Source organism: Arvicanthis niloticus, chromosome 16 (genome assembly GCF_011762505.2).
Source record: "Arvicanthis niloticus isolate mArvNil1 chromosome 16, mArvNil1.pat.X, whole genome shotgun sequence".
In the NCBI taxonomy this organism is placed as follows: Eukaryota; Metazoa; Chordata; class Mammalia; order Rodentia; family Muridae; genus Arvicanthis; species Arvicanthis niloticus.
The window spans coordinates 18,460,758-18,485,214 of record NC_047673.1 but is presented as its reverse complement, the minus strand read 5'-3'; the positions used below and the strand labels follow the sequence as shown (position 1 = coordinate 18,485,214).

The 24,457-nt window shown below is 42.6% G+C and overlaps 1 protein-coding gene across 29 annotated transcripts in view; it reads right to left on the bottom strand.

The window, feature by feature from the left end:
- LOC143434669 (uncharacterized) overlaps nucleotides 1–24,434 on the bottom strand; it is a 45,287-nt gene extending 20,853 nt beyond the window's left edge. For 4 of the 29 annotated variants that reach the window (XM_076913967.1, XM_076913968.1, XM_076913965.1 and 1 more), the window contains exons 1-4: nucleotides 23,732–24,297; nucleotides 22,620–22,673; nucleotides 5,414–5,648; nucleotides 228–290 (exon numbers count right to left, since the gene is read on the bottom strand). In XM_076913967.1, the coding sequence (XP_076770082.1) occupies nucleotides 248–290; nucleotides 5,414–5,648; nucleotides 22,620–22,673; nucleotides 23,732–23,867 (468 nt within the window). In that variant the 5' untranslated portion in view covers nucleotides 23,868–24,297 and the 3' untranslated portion in view covers nucleotides 228–247. The other 25 variants (XR_013104335.1, XR_013104339.1, XR_013104332.1 and 22 more) reach the window with 18 other exon arrangements.
- Nucleotides 24,435–24,457: the final 23 nt, after the last annotated feature.

The following is a 24,457-nucleotide window of genomic DNA, read 5'->3' as shown; positions in this document are numbered from 1 at the left end:
AGAAGTGTGATTGTCAATAATTTTATACTGGATGATGGAAGGGAACATGAGGAGAAATTCCTGGGGAGACATTCTTCACATAGTCCCTTGAGGCATTTCCTCAAGAAAGACTCCTTCCTCTGTGATAACTCCAGCTTGTGTCCAGTTGACGCACAAAACCAGCCAGCACAAGGATCAAATGACCATGGATGGAAACTCCAGAAAACATGAGCCAAAATAAAACTTACTCTCTTATGAATTGAGTATTTCAGGCAATTCTCTTCAGTGGTAAAAGCTGATTGACACATTCCCTGTTCATAGATGAAATGGGAAGGGGTATGAAAACCAGGTTCAACCTCTTCAAAATCCATCGATGAACAGCAAAATGTGAGTTACCTGAGGAAATAAAAGAACATTAAGGCTTCAGGTGTCTACTCTCCTACCCATGAGTGGTACCCAAGCTAAGCAAGATATGCCAGTCCTCTTCACAACTGATCTCTTCTGCAACCCAAAGTGCCACCTTTCAAGGTTTTTCTTTTCTCCCCTACCCCAGTTAGACATTGACTGTGTCCTGGCTTCATTGTGAAGAATGTGTCCTAATGAAAGATGGAAGACATTGTACAACATGGAATTTGAGAACAGCTAAGAGGCTCTGAAGGATCAATTTAACCACCTGAGTTGCAAATATCTCAGGTATCAGGTATCGAGAACCAGTTAGAAGCTCCTGGGAAGAGGAACTCTTGGCTTGTTGAAGAAATAGCAATGAAGCCTGGGTGGCCAGGTGAGAAGAAAAGCGAGAGGGCGAGATCACAAAGAGAGGAGGTCTCATCCTAGATGCTGATGGGCTAACCTGGGAGATGACTAGTTGCAAGAATCTGTAGAAGGATATTCTAGGAGCATAAAAAGTAGGTTGACAAGGAAGCCCAATGCAGGGAATATCTTTCCTCAAATGCTCTGTGGGTGGATTCGATGTGAGGCCTGGGTGGCCCAACATGTTTTGGATTTGAGTGTTTTGATTTTTGGAATTTCTGCACACACTGTAAAGAATGAGCTACCTGGAGGGTAGGACTTAGGGACAAAGTTCATGTATGTCCGACGTACACCTTATACACACAGAAAGTCATTTTATTAAACAAAGTTTCATCGCATGGAGTTTTCCATCATGGTGTCCTGGAGATCGATGCTCAAAATTCAGACACAGACTTTCAGGTCTGGGATGCTCCTCTCTAGGAGTTAGTGTAGATGCTACAAAACACTGGGAGGCTTGGGAAATACCACCATTGGCAAAATGTCCATGAAATGGGTGCAAGGGAAACAAAGAGGGGAGATAACCAGAATGCATAGTAGCCATGTAGGAAATTGTCAAAGAACATTTATTAATGAAAAATAAAAAACAATGGCTGTTTTAAAACTGACATAACCTCAATATAAGCTCTGGTGTGTGTGTCTGTGTGTGTCTGTGTGTGTGTGTGTGTGTGTGTGTGTGTGTGTGTGTCTGTGTGTGTAACTATTTCCAGACTTAGATTATTTTAAGAGACATTTTTTATTTATTTTCAGAAAATAGAACATGAGAAAAATGGCCAGTTTATAAGGGTGCCGTGGTGATCTTTATGCTTTCTCCTCTCAAGCCCTTTAAAGACCAAGTCACCCTTAGATGCTGAAGACTTTTGTAGGCAAGCCTGACTTCTCACAGGGAATCCTTGAACTTTGAAGATTTAAAAGAAAGAAGGCTGGGGAAAGGCTAGTAAGGCAGGGCTTGTGGGGAAGGGCTAGTGAAGGAGGGCTGGTGAGGGAGGGCTGGTGGGGGAGGGCTTGTGGGGGAGGGCTTGTGGGGAGAGGAGGTGTGGGGGTAGTGCTGGTGAGGGAGGGCTGGTTGGGGAGTGGTGTGGGGGAGGGCTGGTGGGGGAGGGCTGTGGGGGAAAGGTGGTGAGGGGACAGCCAGTGAGATGAAACTTGATCCCAAGTTGGGCAGAGTATGGAGAGAGGAAGGGGAAGGTGTTTTCCCAGTCTACTCTGGGTGCCAGGTATAGCATAGCGATAAAAGGCCCTTTCTTCATCCAGAAAGACCCAGCATGCACCCCTTTTGTGAAACTGTCCTGTCAGAGACATCAGGGCATGAACAGACTTTTTCCTTATGTTTATAGCCTTTGGTCTGAACCCTGGGTCTTGAGGATGGATGCTTCAGGTCTTTCCCATGGCCCCTGGACTAGCGAGCACTTTCAAGTCTCTGCCTCTCAGATTGGACCCTGAGAGAGAACAGCTTCTCTTACATCCTAAAAGCAGGGTGGACGCTGGCTTTGGGCTCCTTCCCACCATCTGGCTTACTTTCGAGAGCTGAGTGGTAAATGAGAAATTGAAAAGTTCTGGGAAGTGACCAGAGTGGCCAACAAAAGTCTAATTGCACTTTTAAAAGGTGGGGCAGCCATCTGGCACAGCGAAGACACTTGCTTTACATTTCTACTGACTGGTGTATGACTGAAGTCATTTACCATTAAGTTCTATTTGAATAAAACGCTAGTAGACATTTAGGTAATATTACAGAGCAATAAATGTTTAAGAGCCTAAGGGGTCTGAGCTTTCCAAAAGCAGTTCAGACCCAGATGCTAAAAACACTTCATATGTGTGCGATTGTGAGTGTGTGGGATTTTTCACCCCCTCTCCTGGTTCTTTCACCCTCTGAATTCACATTCTGGATTGTTTAAGACTTTCCTGGCTGTGTCTCCTCTGCCCCCCTCTCCCCTTTCCCCTTTAATTCTTTTTTACACCGGGTAAAGAAGCACGAGGGAAATGTAGTTAAAATTCAAACTGCTTCCCCTTTATCATTACCATGAATCAACACAATAAATGAGCCCCTTCAGAGCTCGGTAATAAGAATTTGATAAATCATCAGCCAAAAATTAACTAGATGTCAAAACAATCTTTGGGAAGTGTGATGGATTAGGGGTGATAGCAGCAATTAATCTCCCAGCATGAGTTCACCAGACAGACACAATGTAGGGAGATGGATTGGGGGGGGGGGGGTAGGGGGGAATCCAGGCCTTGCAAGGTCAGGACACTCCTGCAAAGAGGAGATGGGGTGGAGAGAGAGAGAGAGAGAGAGAGAGAGAGAGAGAGAGAGAGAGAGAGAGAGAGAGAGAGAGAATGAAGAAGACAAGGAGTAGGGGAGGGGAAGGGGAGGGGGAGGGGAGGGGGGGAGGAGGAGGAGAGAAGAGAGAGAGAGAGAGAGAGAGAGAGAGAGAGAGAGAGAGAGAGAGAGAGAGAGAGAGAGAAATCTTGATCCTCTGAGTCTGCAACTGCAGGCACCCAAGCAGCTGAGCCAGAGGTCAGTGAACGCCTTTGAAAAGCCTTGTCTCCAGCTGCTCTCGGATGAGCCAAACTCCTTCCCTCTCCTGCTAATAAATGCCACAAGTCTGCTCATGGGGCTCCATGTGGCCTCCAGCCAAGCGGCAGACACCTTGAAGGGCTTCATTTAGAAAACCAGGCAGGGTGGCACCTTGTAAACCCCAGCCTGGAGGAAGGCGGTCAGAAAAAGGAGGCGTGGCTTGAAAGGGCGGGACTGAGCTATGACTTGGCTCAGAAATGCAGGGCTGGGCCTGGAGACCTCAGGGCCCAACTGGGGAGTAGGGATGGCCACGTGCAAGGAGGAGGCGGGGCCCCTTCAAGCACCCAGCTCATAAATCTCTTTTGGATGTGACTGCCTTTTCTTCGTTCTATTTATGTGGCTGATTTTTTAACAGGGTTTTTATTATTGGAAGAAAAAAAAAATGGCAGAGAACTTAGAAAAGGTCCTTGTGTTTCCCTCCAAGCCTGGAAACCTCGAGTTGGCCTCAACTTGAAATGTAGAGGGAACGGTGGCTGGGAGGGACAAGTTTGGAATCAGGAAGTAGGAGAAAGACACTCAAAGCACTCCTTAGCCAGACAGAGTATGTGAACCTTTCCTCTTAAGGAAAGTGACAAGGTCCTGTGTAATGGCTACAGTATTGTCAAGCACTGGGGCCTGAGAGCTGTCGCACACACCACCCCTCCTCGACCCAGCCCTACCTCCACAGTTCTTAATTGTTTAAAAAAAAAAAATCTCTGTAGGGTTTATGTGGTAGGATATTTGGTGTCACTCCTGCTTACAATGATTGGTGCTTACTGGCTTTATAATAATCATACAGCCATTCTAGCGCTCAGTAACTACCTAAGGCTTTCTGTTTACAAAGCTCTGTCCGAAGCTCAGGGTCTAACTCTGGGAAGTTGACGTGGAACACTGGTTCCAGGTACACAACATAGAACTAGGGCTGATTCTAGCTAATGCTAATGATAATGATAATGATAATAATAATAATAATGTGATGTATTTCAGTCCCTCCATTTTCAGAAAAGGTAAAATGGCAGAAGCGTTGAGCGGTTGGCAAGAGAAAGCTACCCCTGGTGTTATGGTTTAGGTCTCATCCCTGTGAACACCTGGTTGCAGCTGGGCTGCTAGCGCTGTTTTTCTGAAGTTGTGAGGCCTGGGGATGGAAGTGGGTCCAGTGCTGGTTCCAATCTGCTTTCTGTTCAGCTGAAGGTGTTCATCAAACCCCTTCTGCCATGGACCACGCCCTCTTTGCCAAGATAGATGCTCTTCTGCACTGTTACCCTCAAGCTGATTCGGCCCAGTATGTAAAAGTAAGTAGCACAGCCAGTGTTCAGAAAATACACACATACCTAACACACAGACACATACATACATACACGTAACACACACAAACACACACACAAACACACACACCTAACACATACACACATCTAACACACACACCTAACACACACAAACATACACACAACACACACAGGCACACACAAACATACACACACCTAATACACAGAGACACACATACACACACGTAACACACAGATACATACACATATACATCACACATGTAACACATACGAACATACACACCCAACACACACACTAACATACTCTGGGTCACCAAAAGAACCTGCAGAGTCCTCGGACCATTCACTGTTGTCTCAACTTGCTTCAGATACACAGGCAGCTCCCTGGTCCTCAGACCCACCATGCAAGCTCCACCCACAGACCTCGCACAAGCTCCTCCCCGCAGCTTTTTCTGCCCCAAAGAGCATCCAAGCTAACTCCTTTCCATCTTTGCTAACAAGATGTCACCGTCTGGTTGAGATCTGCACCCCTAGCAGCCACTACCTGCTCCCCACCTCTCCTTTCTTTGCTCCCTTTTTATGTGGCACGTTCACCCCCACGCGATGGATATTTGCATGTCTTCATTCTGTCCCTCTGTGAGGATGTCAGCTCCCTCCTCCCTTGGAAGACTGCATTTCCTTCTCTTCCATTTTGTTCCCTACTGCATGCTGAATACTTACAGTAACATCTGGAATAACAGGTGCCCGGTGCATCTTTGTGAGTGAATGCGAACTCTCTGCTACCCACCTCCTGGGAGTGTCTGATCCTTGGGCCTCAGTATTTGGCTGAGACACAGGTTTAAAAGCTTCAGCAGCATAAGCTAGCCAACCTTCAGACCGAAGGCTGTTTGGATCAGTGGAGGGAAGCTGAGCTGAGACCAGGGCAGGCTTGTTTGCAGAGGAGTTGGGAGCCCAGCTACTGCTGCACTCTATCAGAGGATGTAGGGATGGTGACGCTTGGAGCTCCTTCACCAAATTACACACTGTGGAAATGGAGTAAAATCACATAAACTGAACTCAGGAGCGGACCTGGAAATGGCTGAACTGAATCGGCATTGGGTCTCAACGTGGCTCTGACCTGCGAAACTAGGGATAGACAGTTCTAGAACTGTCTAAAGTAAGGACTGAACTGCCTTCCCCTCCCTCTCCCCCTCCCTTCCCTTTCTGTCAACCCTCCTTCCTTCCCTCCCTTCTTCTCTTCCCCACTCCTCCTCCTTTTTCTGCCTTTCTTTCTGTCTTTAATTCTCTTCTTGCGATGTGGTTTCATTAATGTAGCCCAGGCTGGCTTCAAACTCACAGCAACTCTTCTTTCTGCCTTAGCCATCTGGGATTACAGGCTTCTGCCGATGCATCCCAGACACCTACCATCCAAACTTTACCACAGGCACTTTCTTTTCTTCTTCCTAGATGAAAAACCTATTCATGGTGACATTTTGGGACTAGATTGAGGGATACAAGGCTGTGCAGATCAGTAGACCATAAAAATAAATGCTTTCTTTCCCCCTCTCCCTCCTTTCCTCCCTGTTTCTATTCTCTCTTTCTCTCTCCCTTCTCTCCCTCCTCCCTCCCTCCCTCCTTGTCAAAGGTTCCTACTACAGGGGATAAAATGTATTACTAAGAACAAACAAGCGGCTACATATTTAATTATGTCAAGCCTTAAGCATTTTTGGCTTCATATTTTAAGTGCTCTTCACAGTTAAGAATTTTTAAAGACTTGAGCCATGTGAATTACTTTGTGTAAGAGTAATAAACCAACTGGAACCAGAGTTGCTAGGATCTGACCTACTGTGCACAAATCTGAGCGTGCTCTCTTCTTTCTCAATCCTGTGCTGTGTGGCGCCCTCTGCTGTCAGAAAGAAGTATGGTAAATGTCTGGGTTAACTACCAAGAGAATAGAAAAGCGAAGTTTCATTTTCTTCCTAAACTGACTTTGGTGCAAACATTAACTCATCCGGTGAGGTTCTGCATTTTACTAAGTTCTCTAAAGTGGCTGTCATTTCATATTCCACCAGTTTAGAGAAAGTTGTTAGCTCAGGTTGATCCGATGTTTTCTTCTACTCCTCGCTCCAAAGCTTCCTGCAGCCCAAATACCAGAAAGGTAGACAGAACAGGAAAAGTCAGGGAAGATGAGCCATAATTCATAAAGAGGACTTCAGGACTAACTATGGTTTGGGGAAATTCCCTATTTAATTCTGGCTGAATTCCATAGATAAGTCCTAAGGTACCTCGTTCATATTCAAGCATTTTCTCCAAATCACCCTCCATGCTTATCAAAATGCACTATTTACTAATGTCTTGTTATTTTTGTCATTGTTGTTTTTGTTTTCTAAGATTGGGTCTCACTATATAGCCTTGGCCTCTTGACTGCGTAGGAATGCAGGCATGCTACCATGTCACAACTTCATGATTTCACTCTATTGATTCTTACATTTATTTGTGCATAGGTGCATGCCATGACACACATGCAGAGATTATAGGGCACCTTGTGAGAGTATTCATTCTATCCTTCCTCAGTGTGGGTCCTGGGGATGGAACTCAGACTGTCAGTCTTGACAGAAAAATGCACTGACCTGTTAAGCCATATCTCAGGCCCATTAAAAAAATATCTTAAGATGAAAAGAAGTATAAAAGTTACAGTGACTTTAGAACTCAGAGATCAGTTTAAAACTGTAGAGCTGGCCCCCTGGATTAACTATGTTGGCTTTGTTTTCCAGATCTGAGGAGAAGAAGAAGGAGGAAGAAGAAGAAGAGGAGAAGAAGGAAGAGGTAGAGGAGGAGGAGGAGGAGAAAAAGAAGAAGGAGGAGGAGGAGGAAGATGAGAAGGAGAAGGAGGAGGAGGAGGAAGGGGGAGGGGAAGGGAAGGAAAGGAGGGGAAGGGAAGGAGAGGAGGGAGAGAGGAGGGGGAGAGGAGGGGCAAGGGGAAGAGAAAGGAAGAGGAGAATGAGAAGAGGAGGAAGAAGAGAAAGAGGAAGAAAATGGAAAAGAAAATCTACCCCCACAGGATTATTCTGAAGATAACTGAGAAGGCAAAATTATAATTCCTATTAAAGAATATGACGTCTCAAAAACATCACTTAAATACACTTTAAAGATCTATCTTTTATGTGCCATTCTAATTCCAAATAAGTAAGAGAAAATGGGGGCAAGGCAGGGAGACAGCCACTCAGACACCTGAAATTTCCATTATTTTACATACTGCTGCTAAGAATGTGAACCAAGGCAACATCCAGCCAACCAAACTACCCCAAACTTTACAGTCCTTCACTAAGACATAACATACCTACTCAAGTGACATGTAAGGGATCTTGAGGGAAGTGTCACGGGAATCTAGATTTTTCAATGTTTTGCAAAATTATTCTTGACTCACAGGTAAATATCAGAAATAAGTGAAATCGTCTCAATCCTTCTGATAAGCCAAGACATCAAATGTTCATGCTTTCATTTCCCACGGCTGAGTTAGAGCATCTTCTACGCCTACTATCAAAATGTGCTTGTCAGCATCCCTCTTCTACTAATTCATAGGGGTCAAATGGTAGTTCCTGGCAACCTGTTCCTGCCTCCTGAAGATGCCTTTATGCATCCTCTTTGGAAGATTCTTGATCAAACTCTAATACATATGATAGAACACCAAGAAGTTCTTCCAATAAATGTTGAAGATCTCTAAATGTGTGCCATCTTATGTTCCCAGTTTGGGTGACCTGAGGTATTTGCTGGTACCTAGAAATGGGGTTCAAGGTCAGTCATTTTACTGTCTTGTATCCTAGAGTTCTCTGATATGTCAACGTTTTCTACTAGAGTTGTCCAGCCCTGGTAATTAAGACACTTAAGTCTACTATTGTCTGAAAAGCCTTCTGACCTGAGCATAAATGGGAACTCCCGTTACCAGTAGGGTTTCTCCTTCTCTGACCTTGTCTGGGGAACTCAAAACCTCCATACTCTCTACCTGTGGAATGACAAGCAGCTCTGGTGACATTACAGACAGGTTCAGCTTCCCTTCTCCTGATAAGAACGGGATCAGCAAGCACTTGAGATTCCTGGAATGCCTCTGCATGCTAATGAGGCATCTCATCTCATACCTTTGCCTTCAGCCATTGATCTTTGTCCACCTGTATATTCCTGCCTCCTTCCCTAAAACTATATAATTCTTGATTAACCCCAAATAAACTGTATGTGTACAAGCCTGAATAAAGAAATATACACAAGCTAAGATCATCTCAGAGAGCTGTTTCATTGAAGACCATCAGAAAAGGCCTTTACCTAAAAGAGCTGTAACACTAAGATCCTCATAAAAGGCCTTTTCTATCCCCACCCCCTGACACTCACTCCCAGCCAGACCAGAATCCTACAGACCCCACCTGTTTTGAATTCAGCTTCATCCTTCCAGACTAGTGTCTATATACCCTGAGAGGGAGGACATGGAGGACATGGAACTACAACTAGACAACAAAAACACATTACAAGAGTCATGGAAATAAGTAAAAATGGGTAAATGAGGCACGGAGGGTTGTTCACTTCCAGTAGTGTTCACACCTCAACTCTCATTAATGAAAGAAGATGAAGGCAATAGCTAATGTTTGAAAGGGAGTTTTATACCCAGCTGTAATTCTCCATTGATATACAGTAGGAACATAGGTTTTTGAAAGTGGAGGCTGAAAGAATAATTCAGTGGAGGAACATATATTTTGTTTAATCCCTAGCATCTCAAACAGAAGTCATTTGTGGTTAAGTAGGATTACATTGATATAATCAAAACATGGGGAATATCCATAAAATTGATTCTGCTAGTAAATAAACTCTCCCATACATTAAATGTATAATGAAGTCAGTCTGTGAGTACACAGTGTGTTTCCACTTTTAAGAGGACAACACAAGTCTTGTATTGAAATAAAACAAGAACATAGAATTACTTGAATTCAAATTTCTGCTGTGCAAACTTTGATGTGACTGTAAACATTTATCCAATCTTTATAACTATTTACTATGTGTCACGTCTTGTGAAGAAGTTGTGTGTTGGAGGTGTGTACATAGAAGCACAACTGGCCATGATTCCCATGATTGTCTAGTAGGCACAAAAGAACAAGCTGACCACTGAGCTCATTTTGGTTAGGACCTGCATACTTGAAAAGCCAGTCAATTAGCTAAGCGTGAACCAAATTCATGGAAATGAGGGGAGGGGAACGTTGTGTCATCAGAGGCTTGGCACAGCACAAACCCACAGACAGTTGTGCATGGCAGAAAAAGAACAAAGATGTGGAACAGCCATGAAAGAGGTACTGAGAACATGAGCAAAGTTCAAATGTTAGAAATCTGTAGATAGGCTTCTCTACACATATTTCATTCTCATCTTAGAGTGGTGAAGGCATTTGGTGCACCCTAAAAAATACAGAAAGTTTTTATTTCCATGAAGTCCTTGATGCTTGATGATACTTCTCCTGGAGAGATGCAACACACATGCATCTATTTACCCTAGACAGGGAGCCCATGACAAGCCAAAAGTATGGACATTAGCGAAGTTCAATGTGGGTAACTAATGAGTTTTATTGGGGTTTCTTACAGGAATATGGGTGAGGTGTTAATTACACAAGCAGAAATGACTCAAAGACAGCTGCTCACCAAAGCCCATCCAAGCATGGGTGACAGTTCATAGAGGCTATAAACCTGGAGCATATTGCACAGTGTGTAGACAGTTCAACAGGTTCAAAAGAGTATCTTCCAAGTGACTCAGTTGCTCTAAATCTCTTCCAGGAAGCCGATCTGGTCTCAGAGCCTTCTTTGCAACTTGGATCCTCTGAGAGTGACTCTCAGCAGCTTTACTGTTTACTCTTGGGGGTGGGAAGTAGCTAGTGAATTTGGTCAGTTTCAGGGACTTCCTGAAGATGTTTTGAGCTGTTTACCTTGTGTCTTAAAGAGCTTCCCTGAAGAATGTAATGTTTCCATCATGCAAGAACCTGCTACACAACAGTCCCATTTATTAATTATTGATCTTAAATGCCTGTAACATTCAGTCCTATTTAGAAAGACATTTTCTGTGCTGAGTTCAAGTGTATTCCTTATTTTCTCCTCAATCAGGAAATCACGTTTTATGTTAAGATCCTTGATATATTTGAAGTTAAGTTTTGTGCAGGATGTCTTAGTTAGGGTTTCCATTACTGTGAAAAAGATACCATGACCAAGGCAACTCTTATAAAGGACAACATTTGATTGGAGCTAGCTTACAAGTACAGAGGGTCAGTCCATTAACATCAATGGTGGGAAACGTAGTAGCACCCAGGCAGGCATGGCACTGAAGGAGCTGAAAGTTCTATATCTTGTTCCTCAGGAAAACAGGAAAAAAACTGACTTCTAGGCAGCAAGGAGAAGGACTCCCAAAGTGACAAACCTCCTCCAACAAGGCCACACTTACACCAACAAGGTCAAACCTCCTAATAGTGTCATTCCCTGGGCCAAGCAAATTCAAACTACCACATTCCACTCCCTGGCACACAAAAACTTATTCAAACACATGAGTCTATGGGGCCATACCTAGCCATAGCATAATGTAAACTACATTTAGTCCCTTCAAAAGTCCCCATAGTCTATTTTATTCTCAACAATGTTTAAAAGTTCCATCTCATCTGAGATTCATCCAATTGCTTAACTATAAAATCAAAATCAAAAAGCAGGTCACATATCTCCAATATCACAGGATATACATTACTATTCCAAAACAACATAGTGAAGAAATCCTGGACAAATGCAAAACCAAAAGCCAGCTGGGAAAACTCCAAACTCTGCACCTCCATGTCTGATGTCCAACTCCTTTCTGCTTTGTTGACTGTAGCATAATTCCTTCTCTTTGGCTGGTTCCACACCCTTTTAGCAGCTTTCCTCAGTGGTTATCCCATGGTTTTATCATCTCAAACATCTTGGGGTCCCCAAACAACTTTAACATTACAGCTTCTTGTTCAAATGTCTGGGATCCACACATGATCTTCTAGGCTTTTCCAAAGGGCTTAGGTCACATCTCCAGCTCTGCCCTCTGTAGCATGCTAGGCTCTGGTTGACCTCACTCCACTGCTGCTGCTGTTCATGGTGATTATTCCATGGTACTGACATTGCTAATATGCTAGGGTCTTCTTCTGCAACTAGGCTTAACCAATAGTCTCTCATTGGCTCCCTTCATTGTACCAAGCCTCAACTTCTTAGCATGAACTCTTCAGTCCTGGGCCATCAACTGCAACTGAGGCTGTGCCACACCAATGGCCTTTCCTGTCCTTTCACAGTGCCAAGCCTCAACTGCTCTCTATGACCCCTTGATGCATTCAAAACTGTACCACATGGGTGATTCTTACACATTACCAAGTCCAGCTAAAGCACAGGGTACAACCTTGGCTATCTCTGGAACACAGCTTCTTTGTGTTTCCCAGAAGATTTCACCTCAGTGATACTGGTCTCTTCCTAATCACCACTAATTTCTTAGCTCCAGCTAACCAGCACCAATGGTAATCTCTTCCATTCTTGATTCTTAAGCTAGAGCCATGTGGCCAAAGCTACCAAGTTCTGCTCTTTGCTGGGGTTAGAACATGGTACCACTTGTTTTATTACATCTTCACCAGTTTTCTGTTTTCAAGTATTTCATTCACTGTAAGCCTGGCTGTCCTGGAACTTGCTCTGTAGACTAACCTTGAACTCAGAGATCTTCATGGTCTCCTAAATGCTGGGATTAAAGAAATGCATCACCATGCCTAGACTTAAGCTTTTCTTCACATAGAACTTTCTCTAGGTGGCCTTGAACTCAACAATATGCTTGCTTTTTTCTCCTGGATCAAAGCTTTTCATGGCCACTATTCTTCAAGATACATATCAAGAACCTGTGCCTTCCAGCCTCAAGATCTGGATGACAAGTGTTGAGGGTAATATTTAAAATGGTGGCACCCCATCTGACTTGTAGTTATGGACCGCCATTTTCCTGACTAGGCAAGACCTGAGACCACGAGATGCAGCATGTTCTCACTGAGAAATGAGACTCTAATGTTTAAAAATTATCCAATAGCTTTATATATTTGGAAATGCTCAAATAACAAGTTGCCCATACAATTAGAAGTGTTAACCAATTAACTGACCTACATATAAGTTGTTACCCAGGACTGCTCTCAATACACGCATGGCTCTCCATGCTCCTACATCTCTGCCCCTCGATCCTCCTCTTTCTTCTCCTCTTCCTCTCCTCACTCTGCCTATCTCTCATACAGCCCAATAGCTGAGCTTTATACAAATGTGGTGGGATGGTATCCCGCTACAGAGAAGTACCCTCCATTTTTAGATTGTAGTTAATTCCAGATTAAAAGTCCAAATGAAAAAAATAATAGCCAGGTAATAATACCTAACACAATATAACTATTCCTTCTTCAACTGCAAACACAAACAATAAACTTAGCTAGGTGGGATCTTGCCCTGAAGTCACCACTCCCTTAATGTGTTTACCTCCTTGAACAGAGCATTTAGCTCCATTTCACTTCCTGGTGCCCCTTTATTACTTGAACAATACATTTTGTATTTTTTTGTTTTTTAAGTTTGCTTTGCTTCATCAAAACTCTCTTCATGAGAGTAAACCAGAGTACAAAGTCTATGCTGGGCTTTCCTGAAACTTCTTTTATCAGTGCAATTAATCTGATTCTTTTCACCTTAGCCTTAGCCTCAGACAAGGTCAAAATGTAGCCACATTCTTCACCAAAATATCACAAGGACATTCTCTAGGCCACATACTATCATTCTTCTCCTCTGAAACCTCTGAGCCAGGCCCCCACAGTTCAAATCACCCTCAGCACCTATGTCTTCCATATTCCTACTAGGATGGCCCATCAAGCCTCACTTAAAGCATTCTATCACTTTCCAAATCCAAAGATCCCAAATCCATATTCTTCTAAACAAAAATATGTCTGGGCCTATCACAGCAATACCCCACTACTAATACCAACTTCTATCTTAGTTAGGGTTTCCATTGCCATTGCCATTGCCATGAAGAGATGTCATGACCAAGGCAATGCTTATAAAGGACAACATTGGGTTGGGGCTGGCTTACAGGTACAGAAGTTCAATACATTATCATCATGGTGAGAAATGTAGCAGCATCCAAGCACTAGAGTAGTTGAGAGTTCTATATCTTGATCTGAAAGCAAACAGGAAAAAACTGACTTCCAGGCAGCTAGAAGAAGGGTCTTAAAGCCCACCCACAAAGTGACACACTTCTTCCAACAAGGCTACACCTACTCCATCAAGGTCATACCTCTTAATAGTGCCACTCCCTGCACCAAGCATATTCAAACCACCATACAAGGTAAGAAGTGAGGATCAAGATTCATCCTTCTATGTGTAGCTATCTCTAGGTTCACTGGCACCATTTGTTGAAGATGGTATCTGTTCCCCAGTGTGCCCTGTTGACTTCTGTGGTGGTTTGAATAACATGTCCACTTACAGGCTCATTTATTTGGATGGAACTGTTTGGAGAGGATTAAGGGTATGTTCTTATTGGAGGACATGTGTCATTGGAAGTGGGCTTTGGTGTTTAAAAAGTCCATGCTATTCAAATTTGCTTTCTCTCCCTTGATCATGCGTGTGTGTCAGGTGTAAGCTCTCAGTTTTTGCTCCAGCATGCCTTGCCTACCTGGTGTCTTGTCCCAAGCCATGATGGTCATGGATTATAACCCTCTGGAACCATGATCCCAGAATTCAATATTTTTTTAATAAATTGATTTGATCATGGTGTTTTGTCATGGCAACAGAGAAGTAACTGAGACAACTACTTTGTTAAAAAATCAAGTAGCTGTAGAAGTGTGGGGTTAACTATGGCTCCTCAATTCTGTTTCATTGATCAATGATTCTGTTTTTATGTCAGTACTATCCTGTTGTGATTACTATTGCTCTGTAGTATAACACAAAATTTGGGACATTGATAACTCCAGCAAGCTTTTTAACTGTTGATATTCAGGATTCTTCCAACTATCCTGAGTCTTTTGTATTTCCATACAAAATTAGATGTTGTTGTTGTTGTTCAATTTTATGAAGATTGCACTGGAATTTTGGTGAGGATGGTGTTGAGTCTGTTGATTACTTTTGGTAGGATGAACATTTTCAAAATGTTAGTTCTTCTGATCCACGAACATGAAAAGTCTTTTCATCTTCTGGTATTTTCTTCAGTTTGTTTTTAGTGTCTTAAATTTTTCAGTATACAAGTGCTTCCTTGGTTAGATTTATTTCAAGACATATATCTAAGTTATTGTGAATGGTGTTGTTTCTTTGATTCTTTTTGATGTGTTTGTCATTTGAAATAGGAAAGCTACTAATATTGGTCTCAATTTTTGTTCTCCTAATATGCTTAATGTATTTATCAGATACAGGAGTTTTCTGGTGCAGTCTTTAGGGCCTTTTACATAGCATCATATCACCTACAAATAAAAAAGATACTTTGCCTTCTTTCTTTCCTATTGATATAGCTTTTATCTCCTTTACTTGCCTTATTGTGCTAGCTAAAATTTCAAGTACTAGATAGATCAGGTATGGGAAAAGTACATCTTTGTCTTGTTCTTGATTTTATTGGAAATTCTCTGATTTTTCTGTATTTAACAAGATGTTAACTGTTAGATTCCTATAAACTACCTTTATTATGTTGATATGTGTCCTCTGTGTTTTTATTCTCTCCAGGACTTTTATCATGAATAGGTGTTAGATATGGTCAAAGGACTTTTCTGTATCTAACAAAATTATTGTGTGGTTTATGTTCTTTAGTCTATTTATGTGGCAAATTGTATTTATTAATTGACAAATGTTGAACCATTTAGGTACCTCTAGGATGAACTCAACTTGGTAGTTCTGGACAATCATTTTGATATGTGCTTGAATTTGATTTTCAAGTAATTATTAATAAGTTTTTATTCATATTCATCAGAGATATTTTTTAAATTTAAAAAATCAAACAAGAAAGTAAGCAACCCAACTAAACAGTGAGGCAAAGAACCAAATAAAGGAAGGAAGGAAGGAAGGAAGGAAGGAAGGAAGGAAGGAAGGAAGGAGAGAGAGAGAGAGAGAGAGAGAGAGAGAGAGAGAGAGAGGAGAGAGAGGAAGAGTTCTCAAAAGATGAAATAAAAATCTGAGAAAAGCTTTTAAAGTGGTCTTCATCCTTAGCTGTCAAAGAAATACAAAGTAAACTTTTTCATCTTCACCCAGTCAGAATGGCAAAGGTCAAAAAACAAATAATGACAAATACTGGACATGAGGAAGTGGGAACCCTTCTTCACTGCTGACAACAGTTCAAACTGGTGGGGCTACTGTGGAAATGAGTGTGGAGGTGCTTCACAAAGCTAAAGATAGATGGACCATAAGATCCAGCTATATCACTTATAGTTATATTCCCAAAATTATCTCATATCCAACTACAGAGATAACTGTTCACCCCTAATCATTGCTTCTGTATCCACAATAGCCAGAAAATGGAAACTGGATGGATGTCCAAGATCAGAAAGTTACTAAACAGTCATGAGAAGGAGCCTTTTAGAAAGGGGAGATAAATGCAATGATATAAAGGGTTAAAGGTGAATAATGGCAGAGGGAGGGTTAAACTTGGTAGAAAAGTGGAGAGAGGGGAGGATGGCAAAGGACAAGTAGCACTGAAACTTAAAAAATGATATAGAGAAGCTTACTACTGTAGACGCTTCATATAGATATTCAGGTTCTCTCTCTCAATCTCTCTCTCTCTCTCTCTCTCTCTCTCTCTCTCTCTCTCTCTCTCTCTCTCTCTCTCTGTGTGTGTGTGTGTGTGTGTGTGTGTGTGTTCATCCAAAAAACAGAGTTAGAATGTAGTTACCCTACAACAGGACAACAATGCTCCCAGTAAACACTGGAGGCTAACAAATAAGCCAGACATATGTGACTTCTTTTGGAAGTAGGCCAATGAGGTACCATAGATTCCCCAAACACTGCAGGCTATGGCCATTGTTCTTGACAATGGCCCCAGAACTTGACAATAAGACTCTATTGCTGAAGATACACCCACATACTTGCATCATAAAACATGACAAAATTGAGCTGGTACAGATCTGGAAGCTCCATCCTTCCCAACTAGCTTTCATAGTGCTAGAATGTGCTATGGAGAAGTGTAATCATCAGTGACACCCAAGGGAACCATTTTACAATAATCACTGGTCTGACAAAGCATGCCACTAGTGCAATAGTGGCATTAAAGTCATAGAAGTAAACAACCATTTTTTAATTGAATTTAAATCCTACTTTGCAAGATGAAACCTACACCCAATACCATTATTTAGCAAGAACATGTAGCTAAACAGGTTATAGATCATAGGGAGAACTTACTACTATTATGCTGTTCCGCACACCCCCAAATCCCTTTTCGCCTGCGAATAAGGACAGGAGGCAATAATCGGGTATACTGCAAATGAGGACTTTACTGCTTGCCACGGTAAAGCGGAAAGACCTCAGAAAACGGAAGCGGCCTAGCTTAAATACACCCTAGAGTGACATATTCATTTCTGAATGGCTGTTCGCTCACCACCCAATATTACGCCTCGGGATAGGCCAGTGACTTGGCGGTCTTTCTGCCTAGCAGCTGCGCAGATAATTGTTTACTGCTGGGAAAACACGAGGCCAGCGCCATCTTGGAAATGCAAACGTATAGCCACTGCTAACAGCGGCTTCCTACATTATGCTGTTAAATTGGCATAGTATTAAACCAATGCCTAATGGTTTATACCTACTGTCTTAGTTTGGGTTTTACTGCTGTGAACAGACATCATGACCAAGGCAAGTCTTATAAAGGACAACATTTAATTTGGGACTGACTTACACATTCAGAGGTTCAGTCTGTCTTTATCAAGGTGGGAGCATGGCAGCATCCAGGCAGGCTTGATGGAGGCAGAGATGAAGGCTGCTAGTGAAGACTGGCTTCCAGGCATCTAGGAGGAGGGTCTTTAAGCCCACATCCACAGTGACACACCTACTCCAACAAGACCACACCTACTCCAAAAGGGCTACATTTCCTAATAATTCCACTCCTTGGGCTGAGCATATATAAACCATAACACCTATAGATCAATGCATGTCTCAACCCTTAGTGAGAAACTTCTGTTTGCAGTAGATGGTGATTAACACAGAGACCCACGATTGGCAAAGGTGTAGAGGCTACAGAATGATCAGTTATGAAGGGAATGTCTACACTACACCCCTCCTGAGAATCAGGGATCATTGTGTAAAAGGGCACAGGAACGGTGTAAGGCAGAGACAGAGGATGACTCTGTGGAAACACTATCCTTTGTACACAGCAGGGCAGCGGCAGTAGGAAGTCACAGGAGATGTGACAGCATGCACAAAACCTGTGCAAGCACCACCATAGCAAATCCAAGCATGCAGACAGGAGTCAGGCACACAGCTAGGAGTCGACACCTAGCTGTGGTGCTATTGTCAATTGTTAGCTGCTGGGAGGGGGAGAGACAGTTTTCTCTTAGAATGTATCCTCTAGTAGGTCAACCACTCTCAAGCAGAATGTCACACATCCAACAGTATTTGGGGTATGCAAACTGGTCTTGAAGGTTGCTTTGTTTAGTTGATTCTTTGACAACAAGGTTGGATGTGTAAAGAAGGTGGACCTGAGGAGAGATGGATGAGGGGAGTGTCTGTGATCAAAACACTTTGTATGAAACTTTCAAATAACAGTAAGAAGAACCACCTTGAGGGAAAAAAAAACTCTCTAGGATCTAATAAAAATTTCTTTTTGAGAATTCTCAACAGAAGAAACTCGAATGGCTGAGAAGCACCTTAAGAAATGCTCAACTTCCTTAGCAATCAGGGAAATGCAAATCAAAACAACCCTGAGATACCACCTCACACCAATCAGAATGGCTAAGATCAAAAACTCAGGTGATAGTAGATGCTGGCAAGGATGTGGAGAAAGAGGAACATTCCTCCATTGTTGGTGGGATTGCAAGCTGGTACAACCACTCTGGAAATCAGTCTGGCGGTTTCTCAGAAAACTGGACATAGCATTACCTGAGGATCCAGCTATACCACTCCTGGGCATATACCCAGAAGATGCTCCAACATATAATAAGGACATATGCTCCACTATGTTCATAGCAGCCTTATTTATAATAGCCAGAAGCTGGAAAGAACCAAGATGTCCCTCAACAGAGGAATAGAAACAAAAAATGTGGTACATCTACACAATGGAGTATTACTCAGCTATTAAAAATAATGAATTCGAGAAATTTTTAGGTAAGTGGATGGATCTAGAAATTATCATCCTGAGTGAGTTAACCCAATCACAAAAGAATACACATGGTATTTACTCACTGTTAAGCGGATGTTAGCCCAAAAGCTTGGAATAGTGAAGACTCAACCGGCAGACAACATGAAGGTCATGAAGAAGGAAGGCCAAAAAGGGATGCCTCAGTTCTACTTAGAACGAGTAACAAAAATACTCAAGGGAGCAAATATAGAAACAAAACATGGGACAGAAACTGAAGGAGAGGACATCAGGAGACCATTCCACCTGGGTATTCATCTCATGTACAGTCACCTAAGGTAGACACTGATGTGGATGGTTGGAAGTGCATGCTGTCAAGAACATGATATAGCTGTCTCCTTAGAGGTCTGCCAAAGACTAACACATTCAGAGGACGATTAACACAGTTAACCACTGATATGATCAAGGGTTTTCCAATGGAGAACTTAGAGAGAAGACTGAAGGAGCAGAAAGGGTTTGTGACCCCAGGAGGAAAGCAACAATACCAAACAACCAGAGCGCCCCCCCCCCCCCCAGGGTCTAAACCACCAGCCTGGGAGCACATAGGGTGGGACCCATGACTCCAACTGTATATGTAGGGGAGGATGGCCTTGTTGGGAATAGATGGGAGAGGAGTTTCTTGGTCCCATAAAAAACGAACACAGAGTGGGGGGGGGGAATGTGAGGGAGGGGAGGGAGTAGTTGGGGGGGTAGGTAGGGGCACTGCCTCATAGAAGCATGAGGAGGGGAATGGGATAGGAGGTTTCTGGGTGGTGGGAGGAAGTGGGGTAAGGGGATAAAATCTGAAAGGTAAATATAATACTGAATTTTAAAAAGAAAGAGATTTTAAAAAGGAGAAAAAAGAAAGAAAAAAAGAAAAATAGGAGATTTAATAACACAAAGGGAAAGATTTAGAAATTTAGGAGGCAGTTTATATTAATGGAAACAGCATCATAAAAACTGGAAAATCACACCCTCATAGAAGCACAAGGAGGGGGGATGGGATAAGGGGTTCCTGGGTGGTGGGGGAAATGGGATAAGGGGATAAAATTTGATATGTAAATATTACAAACAATTTTAAAAAGGGGAAAAAAAAAAGAAAAGTTGTTAGAACCAACATCTTTTAAAAAATGTCAGCCCTCTAGGAAAAAAAATTTTTTTTCTTGATACTAAAACTTGTTCTGAGAATTGTATGTTGCAGAATACACAGCCTTGGTGTATCTACTCATCAAGCATACTGAGTAGACCTGCCCAAACCTCCGATGTCCTGGAATTCCATCTGGATGCAGTGAAGACACAGCATCAGAGGCTTATCAATTTACTCTTCCCCCCACCCCTCTTCTAATATCTCAACACCCATAATCAGCTTGAAGAAGTTAATGAAGAGTCAGCGCCCCTATTCCCTGGGCTTGGGGACTAAGGTGGTTAATAATGGTCTGTCTTTCTAGGGAAAAGTAGTGGTTTTGTTGAAACAGGGAGGATTAGCTAGGACTCATTGCATAGCCATAACCTATTGGTAGAAATCTGTATAATTAATATCAAGATGACGTTATAATTTCTTAAATGGTACAAAATTTACTTTGATTTCAAATTTAAGGCTTTCATTGGTACGAACTTCTTATTGATATAAAAGTGAGATGAATATTGATACTCCATGGGCATTGTGCCTGTATAACACATTTAGGAATACAAGGCTTAGACCCAGTCCTTCTTTAACTTTTTAAACTGATTTGGGACAGTTAGCCTATGAGTTAAGGGACTATAGCAAATTCATGGCTTTGAGTTTATTGTTAGGGTGTTTTCCATATTTTATTTAGAAATAGCTGAGAGGAGTTAACAGACAACAGTCCAGGTTACCTTACATGGATAGTTGGTTTTCAAAACGTCAGAAGTCCATAGAATTGATGTTACAAATATTTATATATTAATGTTCATTTTGATTAGAGACCTGTCTGCTCCTGACAGCTTCCTGTCGTGGATTCTAAGAAGAAATTGAGCATTCTTGGAGTTACTGCAGTTGTGCGGTGACAGCCACTAGGCAAGAATTGGCTCTTTCCATCTACAGACAAATTACTGTCCAGAAAAGGACACACTTGCAGAATAGTCGACTGATTATATCTGCCTAGACAGAGTAATCAGCCCTTAATAATTCTGCATCACTAAGGTCTGTCAGATGATTCTGGGCCAGAAGGCTGAAGATTTGATGCTCCAACGTTCGGTAGTATAGGGGCTTTCCAGGTGTTCAGTGGTCTCTATAAATTGACTAGGTTTTAGAAGCTATGTTTAGTGCTTCCCATAATTTCAATTAACTCAGTCATTCTGGATTTCTGACAGGGTTGAAGACCTATAGTCTCATAGCCAATCCCTGCTATTTACTTTGAGAGAAAAGATTTGAGAGGGTGGTTTTCAGCTGACATTCATTCTAAAGCCAAGAAAAAAGCCAGGTTCAGAACTAAGTGTTCTAGTTAGGAGAGATGACAGAGGTTCTGGTTAGTCAACAAAATGATGGACTGGGTATTAGGACTATCTTGTACCTCACTGGTACAAATAGGCATAATTATGCTCTAATTGTATTTTGAGAGAAAAGTTTTATTTTAACAGGAAGGGTGATATGTAGGAGGAGCTAAGGTGGGAGGAGTACTGAGAGGAAGAGAAGGAGTAAGGAGAGGAGGAGAAGAAGGAGAGGAGAAGCTAGGTGATGAGAGAGAGAAAGAGGTGGGACATGGAGACAGATGTTCACGTGTCTCCACCAGTCAAAGATAGTTTATATATCTAGGTTGGATATTGGGTTACACTTCTGATTGAGCATTACCAAACCTATAAAGCCTTTGATTAACATTTTTAAAAAATTGTATAAAAGCAAAAAGGAAAAGGGGGCATGGGATAGGGGTTTTCTAGGGAGGGGAAATGGGGAAAGGAGATGGCATCTGAAATGTAAATAAAATATCCAATAAAAAATAAATAAAAAGTGAAAAAAAATTTCTTTTTGAAAACTAGGTTGATGACCACACATGCTAAGCACAAGGAAATGGAAATTACACTTGTTAAACTTGTGTGTGTATGTGTGTGTTCACGCATGTGTGTGTGTGTGTGTGTGTGTGTGTGTGTGTGTGTGTGCGATGTTGTGCAACATTTGAGTATGGGTCCTTGCCTTTCCATTTCTTTGAGAGGTTCTTTCACTACTATGTAAGCCAAGCTAGCTGCCCTGGTAGCATCCGAATATTCCACAACATCTTCCAGCTCCCCAGAGGCATGTGCAACTATTATAGATATATCTGCTGCCTACTCCAGCTTTTATGTGAGGTTTTGGAATCCCGACTCAGGTCTGGCCTGAATAACAAGCACTTTTACCCACTGAACCGTCTCCATAGACTGTGAGTTGCACTTTTTCAAATGTATTTACCTATTTAATAGATGTGAGCATTTTGACTCTGTGTATGTTTACAAACCACACGCATGCCTGGTCCCCGTGGAGGTGAGCAGAGTGTGGGACTCCCTGAAAATAGAGTTAGAGATGATTGCAAGCTAGTGGGCAGGTGCTAAGGACTGAAACCCAGGTCCTCTGGAAGAGCAACCAGTGCTCTTAACAGCTGAGCCATCTCTCAAGGTCCAGGAGTTACATTTTTAAGGTCAGTAGGATCGAGACTCTTAGGCAGGTGAGAAAGACGTGCACTTACCGACTAACCTTGTGAAGTGTTCAGGAATGGATGCTGTGCTCCTGGAGTGAGGGTGCATCCCACTGGCCAAGGAATGGGGCAAGAAGGAAATCCAGCTTAACAAGACTCATTTAGCCAGTGTTGGTTCAAACCTGTGATCTGTGACCTCTTCCCTAAGGGTGGTTTCTGTTGACTGAGAAACAATGTTTAGGATTAGTGTCTAGGGTAGGAGGGTCTGGAGTAAGCATACAAATTAGGCTCTTTTGTAAAGTACATGGGAAATAATACTCAGGAGTTAGGATAGATGTAATTGTCTGGGGGATCCAGGTGGAGCCTTGATCTACAGACAGCACAAGAGAACCAGATTATTAACTACATCCAGCTTTCTGGGTTGAAACAGGTGTAAATCCTTTCCATTGAAGAGTTTACTGTTCCTGGTTTCCCTAGTGCTATCTGTGAGTTCGGGGAGCTTGTGCCCTCTAAGGTGCTCTAGTCTGAGGATGTTATGAAAATAATAATAATAATAAAAGAATATTGATCATCCAGAGCCTCGTGGGGGATGTGGCGGGGTATGGGGAAGGAAGTGCAGGTGAAAATGTCAGCAACCATAGCAACCATGAGTCAGGATCCAGGGAAGGGAGGGGCCATGACAACAAGAAGTTCAAAGTGTGATATCAGATGCTACCCGGAGTCAAGTGGTCCATTAATAAGACACCATCTGGTAACCTGAGATCACTGACGGCAATTACTGTCCGCATACTTTGCACCAGGTCAGAGGAGCTGAGGCTGGGAGCAAAGGTGGCCATCTGGCAAACAGATTATGCAAGCACCCACTCCTCCAGGTTGGCCCAATTGACTGAGAGATTCCTCTGAAGCTGAGGGAGAACACTAATAAACTCCCCAGCTTCACTTATTTTTGACCTGGCTTTTATCACCCGTTTTAAGCTAAGTGGTGTAGCTTTGCTAAACAACACCTCAGTTTTATAGGTCACCATGGTAACCGTTGCCTACATTGTTGGGGTTTTTTTTTTCTTCATTTTTTATAAATTAGGAGATTCTTTTTATTTATATCAGACCACTGGGAACCACTGACCCTTCATTGGGGCTTGTGCAAGTGCCCAAAGAGGTTACCTTTTAATACCTGAGGTCCAAAACTTCATCCTCAGAGCCTCTTCCTCGGCCAGTTTCTGAAAAGGCATCCTGTGAGGAGGCGAAGTCTGGTGTTTCAATTCCAGACTGCCGATGTAGTCACTTTGCCTCCTTTCACTTCCCTGCATGTCTTAAACCTCCCTGGGTTTTATCCTGTAAGTAACCAATAAGCCTTACCCTCGGGGAGAAAAGTTTAAGATTTAGACTGCTATCTCCTCACATTTGGTGCCTCAGGAATAATCTCTCTCTCTCTCTCTCTCTCTCTCTCTCTCTCTCTCTCTCTCTCTCTCTCTCGCTCTCGCTCTCGCTCTCGCTCTCGCTCTCGCTCTCTCTCTCTCTCGCTCTCGCTCTCGCTCTCACTCTCGCTCTCTGTCCCTCTCTCTCTCTCTCTCTCTCTCTCTCTCTCGCTCTCGCTCTCTCTCTCTCTCTCTCTCTCTCTCTCGCTCTCGCTCTCACTCTCGCTCTCTGTCCCTCTCTGTGTCTCTGTCTCTCTCTGTCCCTCTCTGTGTCTCTGTCTCTCTCTATCTGTCTCTCTCTCTCTCTCTCTCTCTCTCACACACACACCTCTTGGAAATGGCTGCTGTTTTTGCCCATTGTCACAAAAGTCCCTCCTTCCCTTGGTAAGTTATTAAAGGGGTGAAAAGCTATCTCTCTTTTTCAGCCAACTGGACAGCACCATGACATCAAGGGAAAATGCCAGAGTCTACTTCTTAAAGCT